General features: G+C 37.7%; 6 protein-coding genes across 6 annotated transcripts; 2 read left to right on the forward strand and 4 right to left on the reverse strand.

Annotated features, from left to right (window-relative positions):
* Positions 1-3024: 3024 nt before the first annotated feature.
* BCR41DRAFT_419226 (hypothetical protein) lies at positions 3025-5057 on the reverse strand (the record flags this gene model as incomplete). The annotated part of the gene is made up of 5 exons (XM_022029727.1): positions 4811-5057; positions 4432-4781; positions 3440-3571; positions 3190-3290; positions 3025-3062 (listed from the first exon to the last, which is right to left on the reverse strand). The coding sequence occupies exons 2-5, from the start codon at positions 4710-4712 to the stop codon at positions 3025-3027; spliced, it is 552 nt and encodes a 183-aa protein (XP_021885189.1). The 5' UTR covers positions 4713-4781; positions 4811-5057.
* A 466-nt stretch (positions 5058-5523) lies between these two features.
* Positions 5524-7016, reverse strand: BCR41DRAFT_419227 (hypothetical protein; the record flags this gene model as incomplete). The annotated part of the gene is made up of 2 exons (XM_022029728.1): positions 5524-5645; positions 6834-7016. Coding segments are annotated over 2 exons (223 nt in total), but the record flags the coding sequence as incomplete, so codon positions are not given.
* Positions 7017-13484: 6468 nt separating this feature from the next.
* Positions 13485-14917, forward strand: BCR41DRAFT_346822 (hypothetical protein). The gene is made up of 4 exons (XM_022022968.1): positions 13485-13565; positions 13802-13862; positions 14334-14387; positions 14508-14917. The coding sequence occupies exons 1-4, from the start codon at positions 13508-13510 to the stop codon at positions 14752-14754; spliced, it is 420 nt and encodes a 139-aa protein (XP_021885191.1). The 5' UTR covers positions 13485-13507; the 3' UTR covers positions 14755-14917.
* On the reverse strand, positions 14886-16020 carry BCR41DRAFT_346824 (hypothetical protein). Its single transcript, XM_022022969.1, has 2 exons — positions 15218-16020; positions 14886-15062 (listed from the first exon to the last, which is right to left on the reverse strand). Exons 1-2 carry the CDS (start codon positions 16014-16016, stop codon positions 14926-14928), a joined length of 936 nt encoding a protein of 311 aa, XP_021885192.1. The 5' UTR covers positions 16017-16020; the 3' UTR covers positions 14886-14925.
* Positions 16021-16612: 592 nt separating this feature from the next.
* BCR41DRAFT_376702 (L-gulono-gamma-lactone oxidase) lies at positions 16613-18786 on the forward strand (the record flags this gene model as incomplete). Its single annotated transcript, XM_022027064.1, has 5 exons — positions 16613-16750; positions 17072-17383; positions 17529-17822; positions 17924-18411; positions 18558-18786. 5 exons carry the CDS (start codon positions 16613-16615, stop codon positions 18784-18786), a joined length of 1461 nt encoding a protein of 486 aa, XP_021885193.1.
* An 819-nt stretch (positions 18787-19605) lies between these two features.
* BCR41DRAFT_346829 (HAD-like domain-containing protein) lies at positions 19606-22638 on the reverse strand. The gene is made up of 4 exons (XM_022022970.1): positions 21628-22638; positions 20990-21118; positions 20630-20655; positions 19606-20156 (listed from the first exon to the last, which is right to left on the reverse strand). Exons 1-4 carry the CDS (start codon positions 22284-22286, stop codon positions 19612-19614), a joined length of 1359 nt encoding a protein of 452 aa, XP_021885194.1. The 5' UTR covers positions 22287-22638; the 3' UTR covers positions 19606-19611.
* Between the last annotated feature and the right edge of the window lie 1259 nt (positions 22639-23897).

The raw sequence follows: 23897 nt of genomic DNA on the forward strand, positions 1-23897 counted from the left end.
GACCCCTCTAAATTCGCAAATATCGATGATTGGGAGCCTCCAACTACTGCCAAGCAAATTCAATCGTACTTAGGCACATTCGACTTTTTCCGCGAATATATACCACTCATTAGTGAAGTTGCTGCACCTTTGGATGCTCTGAGATGTCGAACAGATATTTCCACACTGAATGACGACCAATTACAATCTTTCAATGCCTTAAAGCGTCTGCTTACTCATGCACCTGTCTTATCCTTTCCCGACTTTAGTCTACCATTCTATGTGGCAACTGATGCGTCTGATGTCGGAATTGGTGCGGTATTATACCAACTGCCCCGTGGCATGTCTTACCCAAAAAATATAAATTATATTTCTTTCATGGCCAGATCGCTCCATCAAAGCGAACGAAAATACAGCGCAACGAAAAAAGAGTTGTTAGCCATCGTTTTTGCACTCAACAAATTTCACCATGATCCGTGTACAGGTCAAAGCAGTGCTCCTATTCGAACTGAAATTTTGTCATTTATGACGTTTCAGATTAAAAAAATAAATATCAATTGACAAAATTTCAGTTCGAATAGGAGCAACTGCTTTGACCTGTACACGGATCATGGTGCATTAATGTTTATTCACTCCCAACCTGATATGAATGCTATGATGCCTAACTGGCAGGACGTAATACTACGATATTCATTTACGGTGCATTACCGACCAGGGGTGCTCAATGTTTTACCTGACGCTTTATCACGTCTATTCCCAGCACGCATGACTTTAAGACAACAAGCATTAGATGTGCATAATGAACCAATGTTAGCATACATTCATGCTATTCAAGATTCTGACAATCTACGAGACATCGTGCCCGAAGGAAAACGGCAAGATATCTGAAAAATATTTGGATAGATAAGTAGTTATGGGGAACTAAAGTAAGTGAGAATAAGATGTCGGTCCATACACCACATCCATGGGGTATTTATTCATTTCCTGGTAGAGGGACTTGTACCAAGTAACTACATATCTATCTATAAAGCGACATGGGCTTATTCAGGAACCCTCATGTCAGTGTTTTATCGCGTCTTTATGTGACGCGTTAGAGTTATTGTACTGCTTGGAAATTTCCTACTGTGTTTTTTTATATTTTTCCTAGTTTTTAGCCGGGTCATTATTATTTTGCATATTGAAATATGCAACACTCGTGAGTGGATTGTCCCAGACTCAGCTGAGTTAAGACAGCATACACTTCATGCTTCTACGGTTACTTTCCTACGAGGACAAGGCTTTTTTGATTAGGTCTCTCACAAACGCATTGCCTCGTCGATTTAATTCCCTGATCGCGTACCTTAAAAGCTCAATCCGACTATAAACTCACTTTTCCCACACGAATAAAGAAAAGGGACAGGAATATATACTTTTGTATAGCTTACCTGCGTGTCCCTATTCAATCATTTCTTAAAAAATAGTTAAAAGGCCATTGTAAGGTGTTCTAGAATCTAATCTCCATTGAAAGAGCCTTTCAAATCCTTACTGCAACTGTTTTTTTTTTTTTATATATAATAGCAGGTCCTCTCTCACCTTTTTTCTCTTCTTTTCTTCACACACAATACAACACTCCAAACAAAAACAGCTCACCAGATCTCTACTACCTATCCAACATCATGAAGTTCTCCACCACTGCTGTCCTTTCCATGGCTGTTGCCGCCTTGGTTATGTTCGCTCCCAACTCAGTTGGTAAGATCCTTACAATTATCTATGTGCATGTCTGTTTTTGTGTTTGCGTGCTGCATTTATGCACTGCTCGAGTATATTAAACACTTCATCTTGTTATATTGCATCTATCTGTTTAATTGGCTGATCTAGATGCCAATCCCTGTCGAGATAAATGCTTCTTATCCTTAAATCTCTGTCTCCAGAACCACCCTAAACCTTACTGCAATAATTTACTCAACTTGTGCTTGCTCGGCTGCAAGTGATAGTAAAGATGTTGAAAGCAAAAATACGCATTATGAGCTACTCTTCTCATCATTAGGAAGTTCAATACTAAACGATGTGAGAGGTGTAAATAAATAAAAAGATATTTTGGCTTAACTTTGCAATATGACACATTCATTGAGCCTCTTATAAGAGGTACTGTACATAATAATGGGCGTAACCAACGCCAAAGTGCAAAGTAGCTGCTCGCCTATAGCATATTACAACCCTTTTAGAGACCCTATATGACCCTTTAGACGAATAGCTTAGTAAAATCATCGTTGCAGTAGATAGAAGTGAGAGTGAAAGTGAGGGAGTATTTGACAGGCACAGCATATTGAGACTGAAAGCAGCAGCGTTAGATTTGAGAATGCATTACTGCATGAAGCAGCTTGTTCTTGATGTTTTGGTCTCCACAAAGCTTGACTAAGAGTGTGATTTGGTTCGGCTTCTAACATAGTAGATCGAAGGTCCTGATCTGCTCTTGTTAGTGTCCTATATGCATCCTTCAAAGAAGGCGGACACAATGCAGTGGAAACAATAGGCTCTTGCCACTGAGCAGTGTCTGTGATATGCATGGTATAGACAACTGAAGTCAAAGCTTGACGAAGCCTTTACTTTACTTATTTCTCTTTAATAGAATGAAATGGCAAGCGCCACCAAGCTTGGAGTTTGGGTAGGGCTACATCTACGCTTCAACAGAGGATGTTCTCTTTGTTCCCTTGAAGCACCGTTAGGATGTATTCAACACAATGATTCAAGGATAGAAACACATTAGCGAGAACGCGCGAGCAGCGATGCCCTTGCAAATATGGGTGTGCAGTTGTAGCAATGATATGCACTACATCATATTATAACTGTCTGTTCTGTTGTAAAGCTGCTTTATTGTACTTTTGTGCATGCTACTTCCCTATTTCAAGTCCTACTCCACTTTTTTGTTCTTTTCTACAGCTTCGACGGAGGACTCAATGCTGGATCCAAATGTCATTAATATCAATGACAGCAGGTCAAACATTAAGCGCATTGGATTAGGGCAATTGTACACCAACAATGCATTCCTCGAAGAGTCATAAAAGGCTATTTCCCGACCTGATCGATAGCCTTTGCAAGGCCAACTACATAAAATGCATCGAACAGAGCAAATGGCAGGTAAAGAGTGCTTAGCATACTTGAACAGTATACAAATGCAACATACACAAACACAAGTATAAACATGCACATGGATGGGCGTGAAAGCCTTACCTGCTACCGTAGGAGTGAACATAGCCAAGAAGGCAACATGAAAAAGATAAAGATGCTTGAGAGCCTCATGATGTGGAATGGATGGTAGAATTCTGAGAAGTCTTTATAAAAGAACAGAAAATAAAGGAATATACAACCTGGAGATAAAAAGCGCCTTATACATATGTATTGATGCTTGCATCTCTGAGCTCTTTAGAGTGGAGGATTGCTTAACGGATCATCTCCCATGATTCATCATCCATACTCTTACAGATTATCCCAGTTGTGCCGGAGACTAGAGATACCCATCAAATATAGGGCAGGAAGCTCTTGTTCTGATGAGAATACAATAAGGTTTTGGTATGCGCTGCCGGAAATAGTCGTGGTGACTATCGCCTTATCCCTGAATTTGAAAATAAGATTTTTGCGACCAAAAATGGTCGCAATTTGGAAAAATTTAGGGTAGTTTTTTACATGTGTTTTGTACGCATAATAGAGACCTTGCGAAACATTTTTTGTTGTAGAAATAAAGGTTGCTCTTGTAGGCTGCAAAGACATTCTACAAAGGCAAAATGTAGAATTTTTACGTATAACATGGGTTTATACGTTAATTCATAAATTAGCCAACTTTTATTCTAACTTCGCTTCCAAATTGGAGAAATAGGCCATCAATGGCACCAATTCTCTTTTGTTCTACGTTTTTTGTCAAAAAATGTAGAATGTCTCTTCTACAAGCATAAATATTTTCAAAAAGTCATTATAGCCAAAATTAGGTTTGATTTTTCGAATAAGGTTCCGAAACCCTACATTTGTGAGTTTCGCAAGGCCTCTAATATTATAGCTTATTTTTCTCAATGCAATTCTGCTTTGCTTTCAAGCAAAGAGGAGCCCTACATGTAGCGCATATCCATTCTGATCGTGAGGTGGACTTCATGCCTTCCTTAATACCCATAACCCTGCAGTTTTTACATGCCATCCTACTCTTAACATCCTTCCTTCACTTTCTTTGGTTCTTATCGGGAAATGAAAGCCTGGTAGATGTCGACGAGGGCTTGGAAGAGAGTGCTTAGTAATATATGGGCCTTTTGATATCTTGAAAGTAGCCTCCAGAGACTCATTAGTTTCTACGTTTCTCTTTGAGTTCCTTTGCTCGATGACAACTTGAGACTTAGCGATAAAAGTTGGTTTACAAGATTTAAACGAAATTGGCGATGTCCATCTTTTTTTTTTTTTTTTTTTTTTTTTGATCCTTTCCTAGTATACCATAGTATGTATGAATTGACGATACTTATATCTAATAGCCACAAGAAGAGTGGCATCCAAGAACGAATGGGCCTCATCTGCACACTAGTGTTGGCGAAGTCACCCGAAGTGATATATTGTGAAAGCAAAGTCGAGTTTCCATCGTGATTGCGGGTGATACTAACATCCATTTCCTCATCAAACAATGTGAGTTCACCTTCAAAGTATGAGGGCCAGAAACCTTTGAAGTCATCAAGTTGGGATTGATAGTCTTCATCATTAACATTGTATTGCAGATCCATCGTGTACTAGATAGAAGTTGAAGGGAAATAGCATAAAAGCCTAGCGGTATGGAAGCGTAGAAAAGTAGGGCTTTTATTGTTATTCTCTCTCAGTATGTCACCAAATGCCTCTGAAAGACATGAAGGCATAGTTTCAATTGAAATAAAAATAGATTAACCATTCTCATTCTCAAATGAATGAAGGAAAAAATAAGCTCATGGTTTGGTCGTCGTATAAGAACGTGCATGCTGAATGAATCATCATAATGAAATGCATTTCTTAATGCGCTCCCGTAATACCAGAGATCAAGTTCTTTTAATTTAGCTTAAGAATGGGGGGGTCGCAATTAGTAGAATGTTGTTTAACTGAGCACTTAGTAAAAAAAAAAAAAAAAAAAAAAAAAAAAAAGAAAAAATTGCGACCATTTTTGGTCGCAATTAAGGATAAGGGATACAAGGCTGGGTCTCCTTTGATTTTGGATCGGGGACACTTCGCGTTTTAGGTTATGGAGTTCAGCTACCGTGGATATTGTACACGCCTCGATTCTGTGATATTCCACCTCAAGAGATCGAATGCGGAGTTGAATCGTCAAAAGCTACAGGCTGAGCCAATAGTTCTCTATTCGTTTCACTTGAGCCTTATGTTCACTCCTACGGTAGCAGGTAAGGCTTTCACGCCCATCCATGTGCATGTTTATACTTGTGTTTGTGTATGTTGCATTTGTATACTGTTCAAGTATGCTAAGCACTCTTTACCTGCCATTTGCTCTGTTCGATGCATTTTATGTAGTTGGCCTTGCAAAGGCTATCGATCAGGTCGGGAAATAGCCTTTTATGACTCTTCGAGGAATGCATTGTTGGTGTACAATTGCCCTAATCCAATGCGCTTAATGTTTGACCTGCTGTCATTGATATTAATGACATTTGGATCCAGCATTGAGTCCTCCGTCGAAGCTGTAGAAAAGAACAAAAAAGTGGAGTAGGACTTGAAATAGGGAAGTAGCATGCACAAAAGTACAATAAAGCAGCTTTACAACAGAACAGACAGTTATAATATGATGTAGTGCATATCATTGCTACAACTGCACACCCATATTTGCAAGGGCATCGCTGCTCGCGCGTTCTCGCTAATGTGTTTCTATCCTTGAATCATTGTGTTGAATACATCCTAACGGTGCTTCAAGGGAACAAAGAGAACATCCTCTGTTGAAGCGTAGATGTAGCCCTACCCAAACTCCAAGCTTGGTGGCGCTTGCCATTTCATTCTATTAAAGAGAAATAAGTAAAGTAAAGGCTTCGTCAAGCTTTGACTTCAGTTGTCTATACCATGCATATCACAGACACTGCTCAGTGGCAAGAGCCTATTGTTTCCACTGCATTGTGTCCGCCTTCTTTGAAGGATGCATATAGGACACTAACAAGAGCAGATCAGGACCTTCGATCTACTATGTTAGAAGCCGAACCAAATCACACTCTTAGTCAAGCTTTGTGGAGACCAAAACATCAAGAACAAGCTGCTTCATGCAGTAATGCATTCTCAAATCTAACGCTGCTGCTTTCAGTCTCAATATGCTGTGCCTGTCAAATACTCCCTCACTTTCACTCTCACTTCTATCTACTGCAACGATGATTTTACTAAGCTATTCGTCTAAAGGGTCATATAGGGTCTCTAAAAGGGTTGTAATATGCTATAGGCGAGCAGCTACTTTGCACTTTGGCGTTGGTTACGCCCATTATTATGTACAGTACCTCTTATAAGAGGCTCAATGAATGTGTCATATTGCAAAGTTAAGCCAAAATATCTTTTTATTTATTTACAACTCTTACATCGTTCAGTATTGAACTTCCTAATGATGAGAAGAGTAGCTCATAATGCGTATTTTTGCTTTCAACATCTTTACTATCACTGGCAGCCGAGCAAGCACAAGTTGAGTAAATTATTGCAGAAAGGTTTAGGGTGGGACCCGAGACAGAGATTTAAGGATATGAGGCAGTCATCTCGACAAGATGCATCTAGATCAGCCAATTAAACAGATAGATGCAATATAACAAGATGAAGTGTTTAATATACTTGAACAGTGCATAAATGCAGCACGCAAACTCAAAAACAGACATGCACATAGATAATTGTAAGGATCTTACCAACTGAGTTGGGAGCGAACATAACCAAGGCGGCAACAGCCATGGAAAGGACAGCAGTGGTGGAGAACTTCATGATGTTGGATAGGTAGTAGAGATCTGGTGAGCTGTTTTTGTTTGGAGTGTTGTATTGTGTGTGAAGAAAAGAAGAGAAAAAAGGTGAGAGAGGACCTGCTATTATATATATAAAAAAAAAACAGTTGCAGTAACAATTTGAAAGGCTCTTTCAATGGAGATTAGATTCTACAACACCCTTACAATGGCCTTTTAACTATTTTTTAAGAAATGATTGAATAGGGGCACGCAGGTAAGCTATACAAAAGCATACATTCCTGTTCCTTTTCTTTATTCGTGTGGGGAAAGTGAGTTTATAGTAGAATTAAGCTTTTGAGATACGCGATCAGGGAATTAAATCGACGAAGCAATGAATTTGTGGGACACTCAATCAAAGAAATCTTGCTGCCATAACAAAAATATAAATTTTCTCAACATTTGGTTCTATGAAGCTGCAGTGATGCGTATATGTGAGATGGTTGACGGAAAGACTGTGTACTCATGTATCATATTACCAAACAGGCGAAGCTACTTTATCCATTTGGGATACTCGATCAAAGCATGTTGTTCACACTTGAAGCTATAAAATCGATACGATGGCATCCGATGGAACCTTTGCCTTGAATATTCATCTCATGCTTTACGTAGAGGGATATCATTAGTAAGAAGTTTGTGTGCTATCCTCATCTAGTACCACTAGATTGTTTCTAGCAACGAACCCAGCTGGATCAGAGTCTGAGGCAATGCATTCAATTAGAGACTGTGAACCTTGCATATTTTATTCCTCTGGTAGTTAGTACATGCATCTACCAGGCTGAAACTACGGTCCTCTCTCTCTACCAGGATAAGCCATATCCGTCTGGAGAGGCCATAGAGGTTTTAGGCATGTGCCAAAAAAGCGCACATCAGTTCGGGAGGGATAGCGATCAAGCCTAATCGAGATCTTTATATCCTCCAACTCGTTTGGTCAGTGATTCATATATTTTCTTTTCAAAAAACGATGATTGAATTGATTTGGTGGCTGATTTTGACATTTCACCCTCCGTGACGAACTGGTGCCAAGGAAATAATTGGCTCCCAATTCAATCAAGATTATTCAAAAAATATATGAATCACTGACCAAATGGGACGGAGATATACTAATATTCAGATGAATAAACTATATAAATGTAAGACTCATACTATCATATACATGTACAGTCACCTGAAATAAAGTTTGGACAAAATGGATTTTCTTGATTTTTTTTTGAACAACCTGGACAAACAGCTCATATGCAACATACATAAAGACTTCATCAATACACATGAAATTTTACATGCTCACTAAAGAGGTCAATACTGTTATTTATTGGGGTTTTGAAGACGGCATTGTTAGAGTAGCAAAAGTGCCATGTAGGTTCAATAGTGAGTGTTCCTACCATCGACCCCATTCACTTCTTCCAGCCTTTCGGGCATGGTAGCGACAAGGCTGGCCAGCCTCTCTTGCGGTAAATTATTCCACTCTTCGATAAGAGCCCGTGTGAGAGTGGGAAGATCTCTTGGCCCTTTAGCGCGCCTATCGAGTGCATCCGCAAGAAGTGACCATACATGTTCAATAGGGTTCAAATCTGGGGAGCATGAAGGCCAGTCTGGAATCCTCGGGATGCTGTTTTTTTCGCGCCATTCTTTTGCAATCTTACAAGTATGAACTGGAGCATTATCCTCCATAAGTATGCCATCCTCTACCTCAGCCATAAATCTGGCTAGCTCGCCTTGATATACATCTTCCACGAAACACCGTCCATCTTTACGACCTCTTTCAAATACAACCAACCGAGACTTTCTGGTTGCTGTGAACGCCCCCCAGACCATCAGAGTTGTTCTACCACTTTTGAAAGTGGGTGCGAGGCAATCATGATCGTACTTTTCCTCTACTTTACGCCAAACTCTTATTTGACGAAAATGCTCACCAACTTCAAATGATTATTCGTCAGTCCAAACTACCCGATTCCAGTCTTCCATGGACCAACTCATATATTTTTTGACAAACTGCAGCCTCCTTTTTATATGTCCTTCTTTTAAGAATGGTTTTTTTACTGCAATCCGGCTGAAAATACCCAGTGAATGCAATGCCTTCGCAACTGTCCTCTCGCAAACTTTGTTCGGCAATTGGTTAGTGATATCATTAAGAGTACACCTTCTATTCTGCTTAGTATGGCGAACGATGCTCCTGAGGTCCCGTTCACTTAGTACTTTGGGCCGTCCTGGGATCGGAGTGCAAGCAGTGGTGCCTCTTTCTTGGTACACCCTGATAATATTAATAACAGAGGTTCGGGGTACACCGCGTTGCAATGCGATTTCCGCAGCCTTCATGCCCGCGAGGTGCATTCCAACGATGATACCTTTATTCTCAATGTCTAAGTGTCTCGCCATGGTGGTTTACTCAAGCTGTTTGTATGTGAAAAACAGAAAGGAAAGAGATTGAAGGAAACGCTTCCCTACGTAACTATTTCAATATTTTATTTTTTTGTCCAATCTTTGTTTTAGGTGACTGTACACTATCATTATTATTCAGATTGTGTATCACATAGTCTCAACATATTATCATCAGTAGAACCGTAGGGTCGATTATCTGTCCTTTCCATTCAGTAAATGTTTCAAGCATTTGATGCAATTGAGATGATCCTGTAAGAAGTATCGATGGTCAGTCATGGAAGATCGTCCAGAGTACTGCTGCATCAGTCGCTAAGCAATCCTCTACTTCAAAATCCAAAAAGAGAAGGGAGAAGAAACCTTTGACTTGTAGATAGCCATTGATTGCTCGATGATTCAAGTATAAGCGTACAGACAAGGTTTTTTTTTTCTTCTTCTATAAAACCAGGCCCTTTCTCGTCTTTTTTTCTCTTCATTTCTTTACACACAGTATGACACTTCAAAGAAAAGCTCACTAGATCTCTACTATCTATCCCTACATCATGAAGTTCTCTACCACTGCTGTCCTTTCCATGGCTGTTGCTGCCTTGATACATGATTCGAGTGTGCTACGCGCTTTGTCTCTGTCTGTTACCTATCTATTTGATTGGTTGATACAGATGGACACCGAAGCTGCACCATGACCTGCTATAATGCCTTTAATGAATACGTTGCTAACCCTTGGAAAGTTGGACGATACAAAGATGTTCTCGGGAGGCTTGTTTGTTTGGAACTGCAATATGGATTAGTGAGTGAAGAGAGAGAGTATTCTATGTTGAGTTGGATGAAGAGAAAGGAGAAAGGGGAGAGGGAAGGACAAGCCGGTGAGGTTGAATCGAGCTGGCCCTATCAGATAATATGTTGCTGGCTCTAATGAAAGCAAAATGATCAAAAAAACCACACAGGGGCCATATATATAAAAAGCTGCCATGAAATTGGATTACAAAATAAATTCCAACACCATTTTTCTATTCATTTCAAGTACTAATGTATATATATACTCAAAAGGATTGCAGTGGCATAATATCTTTTCTTTTTTCACTCTGAGGGAGAAGAGATGCTCAAAAAGCCTACGGCTCTGTTTTTTTTTTTCTTTTTTTTTTTGTCTCGACCTCTGAAATTTCTTTTCCTTGTCAATGCCTAATCATATTTCCATTCCTCTCCTACAGAAGAAGAGGAAAGAAATGTGGGGGGGGGGGTATGTATTAATAGCTTAAGGAAGAGAGGTTCTTTGCCTTTCATTCTTTTTTCATTTTTTTTTTTTAAAAAGAAAATTGCTCGTTTGTCAAATATTGGCAATGTTCCAGACTCATCTTGAGGAACCATGCATTTTATATTACGCTTGGTTGAATCATTTATGAGAGGAATGTCCTTTCCTTCAAATGATTGACCATAATGATAAAGTATATATCATACAATCAAAAAATTGAACAAAGAGAAAACGTTTTTGCTTTGTAGAAGAGTATATTTGTATAGATATGAAGGAGTATGAACAAATTTATTTTCGTGATCTTTTACACTCCCCCATGTGTTATGAATGTAATCGTAAGAAGTCAGATTCCTACGATCAATTGTCCATCGGAGTAATAAAAGAACGAAAAGTATACGTTTGTATAGATATACATGTATTAATACATGTAATTCATGTTGTACAGAAAATGATACTGGTCAATTTTTTATTTTTATAAAATCATCTTGCTGGTTTTTTCATGCCTGCAAAGTGGTTTACTATTATAAATGATTAGAAATGTAAAATGTAGATGTATACAATTGTAATATATTATTGTTATCTTTCCAGAAGATCTTTGCATCAAGAAAGCATGGCGAGTTATGGTGGTTCTTTTTTGGTCTGCGCCCATCTGAAACGTAAAACCAATTGGCAATATATTTTATGTATATATACATTATCTCACTCTCCAAACATTGGTGTAAATGCAATGCGATGTACTCTTGTATTTTTTTTTTTTTTTTTTTTTTTTGAGCCTTGTTTGATGGGAGAATGAACAGAAATGAAAGGTCGAGACAGACAGATAAAACGTGTTTTGAAATGATGGAAATAAAATTGTCAGCAATGATATATGAAATCGATCGTGAGTCTGGATTGCTCTTTTTTTTTTTTTTTTTCAAAGAATTCTTTAAGTTGCAATATTTGTTAATAAATGACATGCCAAGGGTGAGAGAGCGACGCCCATGATTTATACTGGTGCAAATAGCGATCATTCTGTTGTACATGTGCATGTATATGCAATTGCGAGCAGTTCGACGTATTGAAACATGGATAAAAAGATTAAAAAGACTGGGCTAGACATGGAAATTCATGGTTTGTCAAGGATCGAATGATCCAATCATTTAACCGTTTAATCAACAGTATCTTTTTTTATAAATGCAAACAAGGCTTCAAGTATAATAATTATACATAACATTTGCTGTTGGTGATGTTGTGTTCACCAATGACAACAACAAAAAAAATATGCTCCGTGGCAGTTTATTTTGTCTGAACAGATTATGTTGGAATGTTACCATGGGGAGTCCACATTGCATTGACACAAAGGAAAGAAAAATGTAACATGTTCATGTACAAAAGCTGCACCAAAAGGTTATTGCAGGGGCACGCTGTGTGGTTTACATGTTAGAGAGTTTTTCAGGCATATAGTATCCACATCATCTCTATCCAGATCAAGTGCAGCCGTTCCTTCTTTTGTCCTTTTTTTCATTCTGCTCCTATACTCAACTAGCAACTAGCAAACAAGAAAAATGTTGCAGAGCATAACATGACATGACATGGTATGGCATGGCATGGTAAAGCATATCGATCGTGGATCGATTTGATAGCCTGGACAGCAGTCTAGCCAAAGGAGGCAGACAAGACAAGATATGAGAAAGAGAGGAACGAGCCTTTCATAGGGAAAAGAAAAAAGAAAGAGAGATTGGGAGGGAGAAAGAGAGAGCAAACAAAAAGAGAGTTCCCGTCCAGAACAGTGAGTGATTCCGATTTCATTGGCGAATGATAAAAAAAATTCATTTCATTCGTTCAGACATCGGCTGCAACTGAGTTGAATGAATGAACATTTTTCAATTCAGTTCTAGAAAAACATAAAAAGAAATAAAGTTTTTTTTTTTTTTTTTTGCACACTTTCCCAACTCAGTTTGTCTCTCCAGTGACATTGGCATTTGCATTGTCTCCACCTTTTTCTCTCATTCGATTGCATCCTTTCATTCGCATTGCTCTTTTTTCCTTTTTTTTCCTTTTTCTCTTTATTTCTTTCTTCACCTCCTCTTTTTCTTTTCTTTTCTTTTCTTTTCTTTTTATCGTTCTTTGTTCTCGTCCTTGCCTTGCAGTCTATTTCACCCTTCAAATTATTTATACCCCCTCCCTTCGTTCTTTTTTAATTACAGGCACAACCCCCATTTCTCACTAGAACCTTAATCCATTTTTGCGCGTCCAGGTTGCTTCTTTCAACGCCAGCTCCTTCTTCCTTCCTTCTCAACCTCGACCTATATACTCGTTCCTTCCTCTCCTTCTCTCTTTTCTTCTCTTTCTTTCTCTTCAACTCTTTCTTTTATCATTTTTTACGGATATATATACAAACAAGCACCCTTTTTTTTTAACGACTCTATACTATTCCGCGTTATTTATTTCTCCGGACTCTATTTTTTCCCGGAAGCTCATCTCCTCTTGTCCTAACAACTGACCAAGCAACGAACGAGCCACTTTTTTAGTCTTTTAGTCTTTTATAGCCTGAATATTTTTGGCCGACGCTCGTCCTTTTTTTTTTATTTTTTTTTATTTTTTTATAAGCATACCTACCTACTTAAGCAGTCTAATCCTCAAAAGGATAGAAGAAAGAGAGAAAGAATCAGTAGAGCTTGAACAAGATCAGATTTGAACCTGATTTTTTTCTCTTTCATTTAACACCACCGTCCAGCATTCCACGCTTCAATTTATTTAATATACCCAGCAGCCAGGATCCAGCATTGGGCATTCAGCACTCGACTTTCTTTTTTCCTTTTTAAATTCAACCGTAGCAAAACTACAAACTGTACATTTCTTGAACACTTTTTTATTCTCCTTTCATTTTTGTATAATTTTCTTTCTCTTTTCCGTTCATTGTTTTATACACATTTTTTTTTTTTTTTTTTTTTTTTTTTAAAAAAAAAAGCTCTTTATAATAATGGGTGGTATCGTTTGGAACGAATGGGCACGATTGATGTGTCTTACGTCTTCCTTTGGTAAGGCTTAATCAATCAATCAAATAATCAATCGATTGACAACAATCGCAAAAAAGCAAAAAAATACCATTCAAGAATTTTCAACTTGAAGGACTATCGTTTGTCCGATCACTGTGTATACAAATACAAATACAAAATACAAATACAAATACAATATACAATATACAAAATAACAAATACAAATACAAATGAATTATGGACTAAAAACCAGTTTTTGTTTTATTTTATTTTGATAGTCATTTTTGTCGGAGGAATTATGGGTACATTCCAACCGTTGCCTGCATTTGATGCAATGAGGTAAAAAAAAAAAAAAAAAAAAAAAATCCACTAAAACACTAATTATATCAACCGAATCAGAAACAAAAATAAAAACATCGTTTTGGCGCGCATGAACAAAAAAAAAAAAACAGCTGAGAAGAGGAGAGAGAAGGAGAGAGAGAGAGAGAGAGAGAGACAGAGAGGGAAAGAAGCGGAGGTTTTTATTGTTTACAACGTTGATTTGCGTATCAAAGCAAGACAATGATAGTGGAGAAGGCAGAAAGCGGACTGAGCAAAACAAGAAATGATGAGCTGACGATCTTTTTTTTTTTTTTTTTTTTTACTTTTGCTGACATGATGGGAGGTTTTTTTTTTGTTTTTTTAAACACAAAAAATTGTTACACACCTCGTTGAGTTGTGTACCTTAATCTTTGTTGGTTACACCTTTCTAATTGCTTACCTGAAATTCTATTATGCTCTATTACTATTACTTAATGGATAATGGATTAGGTTGTTGCCAGGTCTCTACACACAACCAGTACCGATATTGCCACTGATCCTAATGTAAGTATCTTCAATTCATTTATCTTTCTTTCTTTCTTTCTTTCTTTCTTTCTTTCTTTCTTTTGTTGATGGGTAATGTATACTAATTTTTTGATTTATATATATATATTTTCGGAATAGTGTCCTTGGCATGATCCTTGCCGCAATTGAATACCCTGTCGTGGCTGTCGACTACTTCAACAGTCCCCGATCATTTATGCCCAAAGTCGCGTTCTTTATCCCCTTGACCGTCATGTCCTTGTTGGAGGCCCAAACCGTCAATGGCTCTATTTATCTTGGAATCGGTACCCTTGCTTATCTGATGGCTATCCGTGATGATTTCCGTAAACAACACCAACAAGCCATTAATGGCGGTCGCATGGCATAGAATTAAGTAGTAGTAGTAGTAGTAGTAGAAGAAGAAGAAGAAGAAGAAGAAGAAGAAGAAAATCTCCCATCATCATTGTATAATATAGAATATAGAAAGAGAGTCGTTCTTATCGTCTTCTCTCTGCAATCCCTTTGAAATAAAGTTGTTTTATTTTTAAAAAGCTTATTTTTAACATGGGTGCTCTCCTCTATAGCACACATACCATGCGCCCCTAAAGCATTTGCTGTCATTCGGATAAGGACATGGACAATCCACTGGCTTGCCAACACACACATTTGTATCACCACAGTAATATCCTCGACACGCTAAATAAAAAAGAAAAAAGAAAAAAAAAAGACGTCAACAATCGTGAGAAAAAAAAGAGAGAGCGTTTTTTTTTTCTTCTTCTTCTTCTTTTTCTTTACTCCCATGTTGAAAACGATCTCCTTCTCTCTAAACTCATGTTTTTTCGATATCGTACCTTCTCCATTGCTTGTCCATGTTGGATCATTAACATCAACACCGTCACCATCTCCTTGAACATCGTCATCCTCCTCATCCTCGTGACTTGTTCCAAAGAAATCGCTAAAAGGTGATCGTGATCGTTTTTGATGACGTCGTTGTCGTTGTTCTTGTTGAAGTTTTTGCTTTTCTTGTCGTTCACTTTGCTGTTTCCGAAGTGTATACAAAGGCGATGAGGGTGGATAGAGCTCAGAAAGAGGTATGCCAAACGGCGTTGTTTTCGGTTTTGTTTTTGACGCGTTTTTCTGACGGTTTCTACCATCGACATGACTATCACCTTTGCTATTACTATTACTTTTACTATGACTACCGCCATCCTTGCCATTGGGTTGATTGTTGGTATGACCTGAGGATGAAAACGTATCAAAGATTGGTTTAAAGGACCGGAGCAGTTGATCGATCGGTGACAGACCAGTAAAATATGATATGGACGATGAAGATGATGCTAATAATGATATTGAATAACCAGAAATGAGGAGTGCCAAAGCCGAAAGGAGTATGACACGTATGTATGCGCTTGAGGATGAAGATGATGAAGATGCAGTATCATTCTTTGTAGTGGGTTTGCTCCTGTCCTTTTCTTTGTCCTTTTCTTTGTCCTTATCGTTGTCTTTGGTAATTGTATGACTTAGTCTTGTATCGGTGTTTGTAGTAAGAGAAGCAGAGGAATTATGGGGATGACGGGACACTACCCTAGAGTGTGAAGAGGTTGTAGAAGAGTCCAAAGTCATGCTTTGTGAATCCTTTTGGGTAGACATGGTGGTGGTAATGAAATGAAGAGGAAAAAAAAAAAGTAACGAAGCCTTGGAAACACCATAAGAATAATTGATGTGACTGTTGCAGAGAAAGTGTAATAAAGGGATGAGTTACAAGCCACTGAAAGGTTCTCTTACTCAATTATTATGGTGGAACAGGGAAAGAGACAGGGAACGAAAGGGGGGTTTTTTTTTTATTCCTACCGTTACCCCCTCCCCTTTTTTTTTTTTTTTTTCTTTCTTTATTTTATTTTTTTCTTTCATTCCTTCCTTCTCTTTTCTTTTCTTTCCTTCTCTCTCCACTCTTTATCTCTTTTATTCTATTTATTTACATTTATTTTTATTCTTAGAAAGAGAAAGGAGGAAAAAAAAAAGAAAAAAAAAAGCTTTCAGGCATGGACTATCAAGACAAGATTGAGGATTCGTTTATTGTTGTGACAAACGACGAGATCATTTCATCTACTACCAGTATCAGCACTCTTCTCGAGACTCAATATCAATTTCAATCAAAGGATGGCAAACAGGAAACAGCAAAGACAGAGACAGAGACAGAGACAGAGACAGAGACAGAGACAGAGACAGAGACAGGGGCAGAAACAATGGTCCGAGTGTCTGTGTTGACACAACAGCTGCAGACTTTAGCCACACCTAAAAAGACTTTTGAGAATTGGGCAAGAACATTCCGATGTGTGCCTGAGCAGTACTATACCCCAACAACCGAGGAGGAGATCATCAAGGTAAAAAAAAAAAAAAAAAAAATTGGAAACAAATACGATGGTTTTTTTTTTTTTTTATTCCCTCCATGTGAATTCGAATCGTGATTGGTGAGATATTAGTTGGGTAAGGGACACTGGTTGGAATGGCTCGAGAAGCTTAAAAGACTGAGCGAATTATTTTACCACGGTCCTCTTCTCCCTCCCTCTCCCCTCTTCGCTCTCCCTATTAGAAATATCGCGTTTTACTTTAAAAAAGGCCAATGTGTAATATGTATTTGTGTCGTTATGAAATATATATTTATATATTTATATTCCTTTTCTTTGCTTATGCATGCATTGTAGATCGTCCATTTAGCTAGATTGACAGGAAAACGCGTCAAGGCAATTGGCACAGGCCATTCACCCTCAGATTTGGCTTGCACAGACGGATTTATGATCAACACTGACAAATTAAATCGGTTGATTCGTGTCGATCAACAACACAAGACTGTGACAGTTCAGGCGGGGATGAAGCTTCATCGACTCCATGATCATTTGCAGTTGCATGATTTAGCTCTCAACAATCTGGGTTCTATATCTGATCAGAGCGTTGCAGGCCTCATGTCGACTGCAAGCCATGGAACTGGAGCAGAGTATCCTACTCTTTGTGCATATGTAAGGAAAAGAAGAGACAAGGAGGGAAAAAAAAAAAAAAAAAAAAAAAAAAATCTTGTCGTTCTTTACGCTCTCCATTTCCATCATTACTCACTATTATTATTTTATTTTATTTTATTTATTTTATTTTTTTAAAAAAAAAAAGGTCTTGGACCTCACATTGGTTACAGCAAAGGGCGAATCCATATACTGCTCCAAAACTGAGAACGTGGACATTTTCAATGCGGCGGTGTGCTCTTTAGGATCATTAGGGATCATCACCAGCATGACATTGCAATGTGAACGAGCCTTTAGACTAGAGAGCCATCAAGAGCCTGCTAAATTGAATGATGTGCTCGACAATATGGACACGATCATTCATTCTGCAGAATATGTGCGTTTGTGGTGGTACCCTCATACGGATAAAGTTGTTATCTGGCGCGCCAACAAGACTGACAAGGTTTATATTAATATCGCAATTTTTTTTTTTTTTTTTTTTTTCTTTGTTCCATTCATGTGATTCATAAGACTTAATTTTTTATTAATTTATTTATTTATTAGGATTATTTGATGCCTATCAAAAGCTGGCGTTATTCTAATTGGTTTGGATATCATGTCTTCCAAGGACTTATTTACATCTGTCGATTCATCCCTCGATTGCTACCTCTTGTATCTCGATTCATGTTTTGGGCTCAACAATCTCGACCTTTGAAACGCGTGGATGATAGTGTTCAGATCTTTAATTTTGACTGCCTATTTTCTCAGTATACGAACGAATGGGCGATTCCTTGGTCCAGGACTTCAGAGGCTTTGAGAGCTTTGAATGAGTTTATTGAGACTGGTACTGTCAGGATTGAGCCTAGCAAACGTCATGAAAAGACTTCTTCTTCTTCTTCTTCTTCTTCTTCTGCTGCTGCTGTTGTTGTTGGTAATGGAAGACCCTTAAAGATTCATCCCCCAATCGAGATTCGGTTTGTGAAGAAGGATGATGTCTGGTTGAGCCCAGCCTATGGAGTTGACTCTTGTTATATCGGACTCATTATGTATCGGTAAGGAAGCATAATGAAATTTATGAATGCAAAAAGAAGAGGAAGAGACGGAGAGAGAGAGAGAGAGAGAGAGAGAGAGCGATAAAATGGTGTTCTGATTTTTTTTTTTTTTTTTTTTTTTTTAATTTTTAATTTTTTTCCTTTAGACCTTTTGGCAAGCCGGTATCCTATAGACGGTTTTGGAATGGATTTGAAAAGATCATGGGAGCACTCGAGGGTCGACCCCATTGGGCGAAGGCACATTCAGTTCCTTACAAGGATCTGTTGAGAGCATATCCGAAAATGAAAGAGTTTAGTGAGATCCGACAGAAACTGGATCCAGAGGGTATGTTCCTGAATGACTATCTCCAGCGACATTTTGTTCCTTCCTCATAAAATAGTAAAATAAATAAAAATAAAATAAAATAAAATAAAATAAAAATATATAATAACAGCAGCAATAAAAAAGATAAAAATTAAACTAAAAATTAAACAGTGAATAAAAATTATTCGCTAAAATAATGCATAGCACAAGCAAAACAAGAACAAAAACAAAAAAAAGATATTTAAATATAATATTAATGCTTGTATATAATAAAGAAATAAATAATACAGTTCAACGTAACACTGGATGAGTCTAGTCTTTTTTTTTTTTTAAAGTTGAAAAAAAAGTAACCCCATAACACATACACATCTATAGTCTTACATACACAGCAAAACTCGTCTGTAGTCTATCTATGCTAATACAATGCCGTTTTTCTTTTCCTTTTTTTTTTTTTTTTTTTTTTTTAGTTTTTTTTTTTTAGCTTATCATATTGTTTGATTCCATGACACATGCATGCAAAAAAAAAAAAACCAAAAAACAACAAAGTAAAAAAGAGCATTGAGACTTGGTCAATCGGCGCAAACGGGAGTTGGAGGAGAAAGAGGAAGAGCAAGAGGAAGAGGAAGGGAGTGGGGGGTGGGGGGTAGGGGTCGTGCAGGCTTGGATAGACAAAAGTCCATTATTATAAACAAATTTTGTTAATCACATAAACATTTACATGGAATGAATAAAAAAAACCATACGTTAATGGTTTTTTTTTTTTTTTTTTTTTTTGTGCTGCATAGCACGTCACGTATGACCATGGACTTTTGGCCTTGAAAGTGAAAGAGGGGATTAAAAAAAAAAAAAAAAAAAGAAAAGAAACATGCTTTTTTTTTTTTTTTTTTTAAGTTTTATTATGCATTCGCATTGATATCGCTATCGCTGTCGATTACTGTTGGCCTATTGTTACTGTCATTGCCACTGATAGTGTTTGCATTGACATTGACATAAGCATTGGTATTGGTATTGACGCTGGTGTTGGTGTTAGTGTTGGCGTTAGTGTTAGTGTTAGTATTGATGTTAGTGCTAGTGCTTGTGCTGGTGTCGGCGTTGCTGTTGCTGTTGCTGTTGCTGTTGCTGTTGCTGTTGCTGTTGCTGTTGGGATTAGCATTAGCATTAGCATTAGCATTAGCATTAATATTACTAGTATTCATGATTATGTTGTTGTTTTCAGGATGTGTCAAAAGCCAGTTCTCGACTTCTTCCTGAACGGTTTCAAATGTGGTAAAGACGCGATGTGCGATCTGATTGGCTCGACACAGCTTTTCCAAGGTCGTATCCTGACGCGCTAACACAATGTTGGCCATTAAGGCCACTGGGAAATCTGAACTGCCATCACCACACCATAGGATCTCGTCCTTTGGATTCCACAAGTTGTTCTCTTTCGCCTCACGAAGAGCTGAGAGCGAGGGAATGAGGGGAGCGAAGGAGGGGGGGGGAGAGAGAGAGAGAGGAGGCGAGAAAAAAAAAAAAAACAAGCGTGAGTAACAAATCAAAAAAGGATAAACAAATCAGGTAAGAAAAAAAAAAAGAGAGAGAGAGAGAGAACGAGAGCATTAACTGGATTTGACATGTGGAGGAAGAAGGGAGGAAGAAGCGTAGGAAGGGGAAGAGGGGGGGGAAAGAGGGAAACAAGAGTCAAAGCATCACGCAAAATATATATATATCATTTATGGTTACAACTGTAATCAAGAAATTTCGTGAGCTGAAAAATCAGAAAAAAAAAAACCTGGAATGGAGCTGATTGGAGCAAAGGGGAAGAAAGGAAGAAAGGAAGAAAGGAAAGGAGAGGAAAAAAAAAGTAAAAAAGGAAATAAAATAACGAACGAGAGAACGTAAAGACCTAAAAACTCCCGAGGAATTGTTGCTTACCTCTACTCTTGTCCATGCCATAAGGACTATAACAGTTGATTGTTTTGGAGGAGAGAAGGGACAATGAGAAGAGAGGGGGTTGAAGTTTAAAAGAAGGTTGGAATGATTCGTTACAAAAAGAAGAAAACAACGATAATGATAATGGTAATAAGGACAGGAGAAAGGAATTTGAAGAAACAAAAAAAAAAAAAAAAAAAAAAAAGTTAGTGTATGTTCTTAAACGAGGCTTTCCTTCTTTTGTCCATCTTGGATTTGCTTGGAAAAGCAAAGAGGGTCATCTGTTGCAAGTGACATTTAACATTGGACATGGCAATGGAGTGGGGGGGAGGAAGAGAAAGAGTCCAATTGTTTTTAGTTTACCTGCAATCGCGCCACTTTACTTTCCAGGCGCCATCAGTACCGATGTCAAGTTCATTCGCATATACCCCAATCCCATGTCCTTCGCCCAGGTACCGATTCAGTAATTCCTCGATCAATGGTTGAATGCCTCTATCATCAATTGAGAAAACAAGAATGTTAGATAATCAGATCAAATTCATACATTTCCCCTGCGTGACAATAGAGAAGAGGAAGCCAAAGATAATTTGGTCGACTCTGAGGTAAGCACTGACTTTTTCTTCCTCCTTTCCCATTGTCACTTTCTCTTTCTCTTTCTCTGCCACTGCCACTGCCACTGTCTTTTTTTTTTTTTTTTTTTTTTTTTTGTTTTTCCTTTCGTGTGCCTTACTGGCGCTTGAGTGATGTGCATATGTGCGTGTGCGTTGTGTTTATATTTTGTGTTTTGAGACTAGTGTATAGTCCTGCACTATGCGCATGAGTGCTGTCTTTTTTTTTTTTCTTTTTTTTTTTTTTTCCTTGTCTTTTCCATCCATTAGTGCCATGAATGATATCGTTTGTCATTGTATTTGTAATAGGTTGTTTGTTTATCCTGGTTGCTTGTTGTCTATGCCTTTGCCTTTATCTTTTTTTTTTTTTTTTTTTTTTTTTTTTCTTCTTACACGCTCAGGATTGTAATAGGGATGTTGTGCGCTTGACAAAATCGATGAAAATTCTTGAAGCCTGGATCCAATCGTACACGATATCGATCTGATTCATCACCGCTGAATGGAGTCTTCGTCCTTGTTCTTGTTCTTCTTGTTGTGGTTGCTGTTGTGGTTGCTGTGGTTGTACCAACTAAGCTCAAAGAACCTTGACCACCACCACCGCTGCTACTGCTACTACTCCTACTACTCCTACTACTAGTGCTAATACTATTAGTACTACTACTACTACTGACATTATTGATGTTGTTGATATCGTTGTTATTGTTGTTATCGTTGTTATCGTTGTTATCGTTATTATCGTTGTTATCGTTATTATCGTTGTTAAGAACACTATGATTGCCACCGTCCTCGTCACTATGTTGATTCCTCAGATCTGCATTTGGGTCGATCAGGATATCTGCAGCCTCCTGGACCGTCATCCTGACACGTTCCCATTTCATATCCTCTGCTTTCCTGACCGTGATTCTCGAAGACTCGGTCCTGGGCAATTTATCAATCCTGTCTAATTCTTCATGACCCATTTGATGTGTCAATAATGAACCCCTTGTATCTCCCAATACAACCGTGCTATCGAAATCGATATAAACATGAAGCGAAATATTTGTGTGGGTCATCCTTCTTTGTATGTATGTGTGTGTATGGTGTGATGTGGTGTGGTGTGGTGTGGTGTGGAGTGGAGTTGTGGCTGTGATTTATATATATATATATAATGAATGGTATGATTTTAATCATACCACGCGTATGATAATGAGGCGTGGGAGGAAAGAGTGGATGATTGAATGAACGATATGTTTTGAAGACACTTTTAAGAATATAAAAGAAAAAGAAAAAAAAGAAAAAAGAGGATGATAGGTATAAGCAGTTGCTGGAAATATGGACAAAGCGTGTGAAAGATAGGAAGAAGAAGAAGAAGAAGAAGAAGAAAAGTGAAAGGAAAGAAAGAGGGAAATAGAGAAATAGATGTTGGAAAGAGGAATTTGTGCCCAAAAAAAAAAAAAAAAAAAAAAAAAGAATTGAAAGGGGGATGGAGGGATGGGACACATGGTATTTATGTTGTTTTTTTATGTACCAAAAAGAAGAAGAAGAAAGAAAGTTCTCTTTTGTCGATTATGGAATGAGCACCCGCTAATACATCCAGCAATTGAATGTGGATTTTCCTTTTATCTCGCCTCTGTGTTTCTGTGTTTCTGCATGCACTGGCATGCACTGAACCCCCGAATCCAATAAATTCAGATTTGAATCTCTGTCAACATGCCAATACAAAGAATATAATGTAATAACTAAAGCAATTTTAAAAAAGGATAAAGTTATTGCTCAAAAGTACCATGTACTTTCTCTCTCCTTTTAAAGCATGTTGATAACGAATGCTTAAGCTAATACTGAGGCTAATACTGAAGCTAATGCTAATACATGATACTCATTGCTGAGAGAATCTGTTTTGGCAGATTGAGTAACTAATCACCCCTGAGTTCTTTTTTCTTTGTTTTTTTTCCTTTTGGTCCGCTTGCCTTTTGAAACGAAATGGATCTTGCCCTGTCAAGAGAAAGAAAGAAACTGGATGAATATATGCATTCCCCTTACAGTTAAAGTGTAACAGCCATGACTAACAACTCACTTTTTTTTTTTTTTTTTTTTTTTTTTTAAAATAAATAGAAAAGGGGACATAATAAGGAATGCAGAATAAGATAGAATTTTTAAAATAAGAAAGTAAAAGTAAGAATAAAATAACCTCGTACACAAAGCATATACAAATAGATTTTTATTTTTTGATGATCATTGTTCAGCGAACCAACGTGGCATTAAAAAAAAAAAAAAAAAAAAAAAAAGGCCAATGCAGAGCAACAACAACATGATCACTCAAACTTTTTGACATCTGCATCTGAAAATCAATAGACTCCCGATTCAAAAAGAAAAGCCCAATGGCTCTATTGAAAAAAGAGAAAAGGACGCTCACGCCTTTTTATTTTAGTTTAGTTTATTTTGCAATGGCGTCAATCCATCCTGGTCTAAGACGTACATACATGTAATTGAATAAAAGCAATTATATAGTTATCCTTATTAACCTCATGCATTTATATTTATATTTTATTTTTACTTTTACTTTTTGTTAATGCTTTGAACCCAGAAACTCGGGGACCGGGCAAAGTACATATCCAAAGAGAGAGAAAGACACGGGTCTTTTGGACCAAATGCTGGAAGACAAAAAAAAAAAAAGAAAAAGTGAG

The sequence above is a fragment of the Lobosporangium transversale genome (assembly GCF_002105155.1).
Source record: "Lobosporangium transversale strain NRRL 3116 chromosome Unknown BCR41scaffold_4, whole genome shotgun sequence".
NCBI classification, from domain to species: domain Eukaryota; kingdom Fungi; phylum Mortierellomycota; class Mortierellomycetes; order Mortierellales; family Mortierellaceae; genus Lobosporangium; species Lobosporangium transversale.

Bases quoted from the DNA above. Each gene is read 5' to 3' on its own strand.
- BCR41DRAFT_346824 (XM_022022969.1), bottom strand. From the start codon at position 16,016: ATGTCTACCCAAAAGGATTCACAAAGCATGACTTTGGACTCTTCTACA. The intron at 15,063-15,217 runs GTACGATATCGA...TTTTTTATTTAG, and splicing joins ATGGACAAGCAATGGAGAAG to CGTGTCGAGGATATTACTGT.
- BCR41DRAFT_346829 (XM_022022970.1), bottom strand. From the start codon at position 22,286: ATGACCCACACAAATATTTCGCTTCATGTTTATATCGATTTCGATAGC. The intron at 21,119-21,627 runs GTAAGAAGAAAA...AATTGATGATAG, and splicing joins CCTATTACAATCCTGAGCGT to AGGCATTCAACCATTGATCG. The intron at 20,656-20,989 runs GTAAACTAAAAA...CAACTGTTATAG, and splicing joins GTAAAGTGGCGCGATTGCAG to TCCTTATGGCATGGACAAGA.
- BCR41DRAFT_346822 (XM_022022968.1), top strand. From the start codon at position 13,508: ATGGGTGGTATCGTTTGGAACGAATGGGCACGATTGATGTGTCTTACG. The intron at 13,566-13,801 runs GTAAGGCTTAAT...TTATTTTGATAG, and splicing joins GTGTCTTACGTCTTCCTTTG to TCATTTTTGTCGGAGGAATT. The intron at 13,863-14,333 runs GTAAAAAAAAAA...ATAATGGATTAG, and splicing joins CCTGCATTTGATGCAATGAG to GTTGTTGCCAGGTCTCTACA.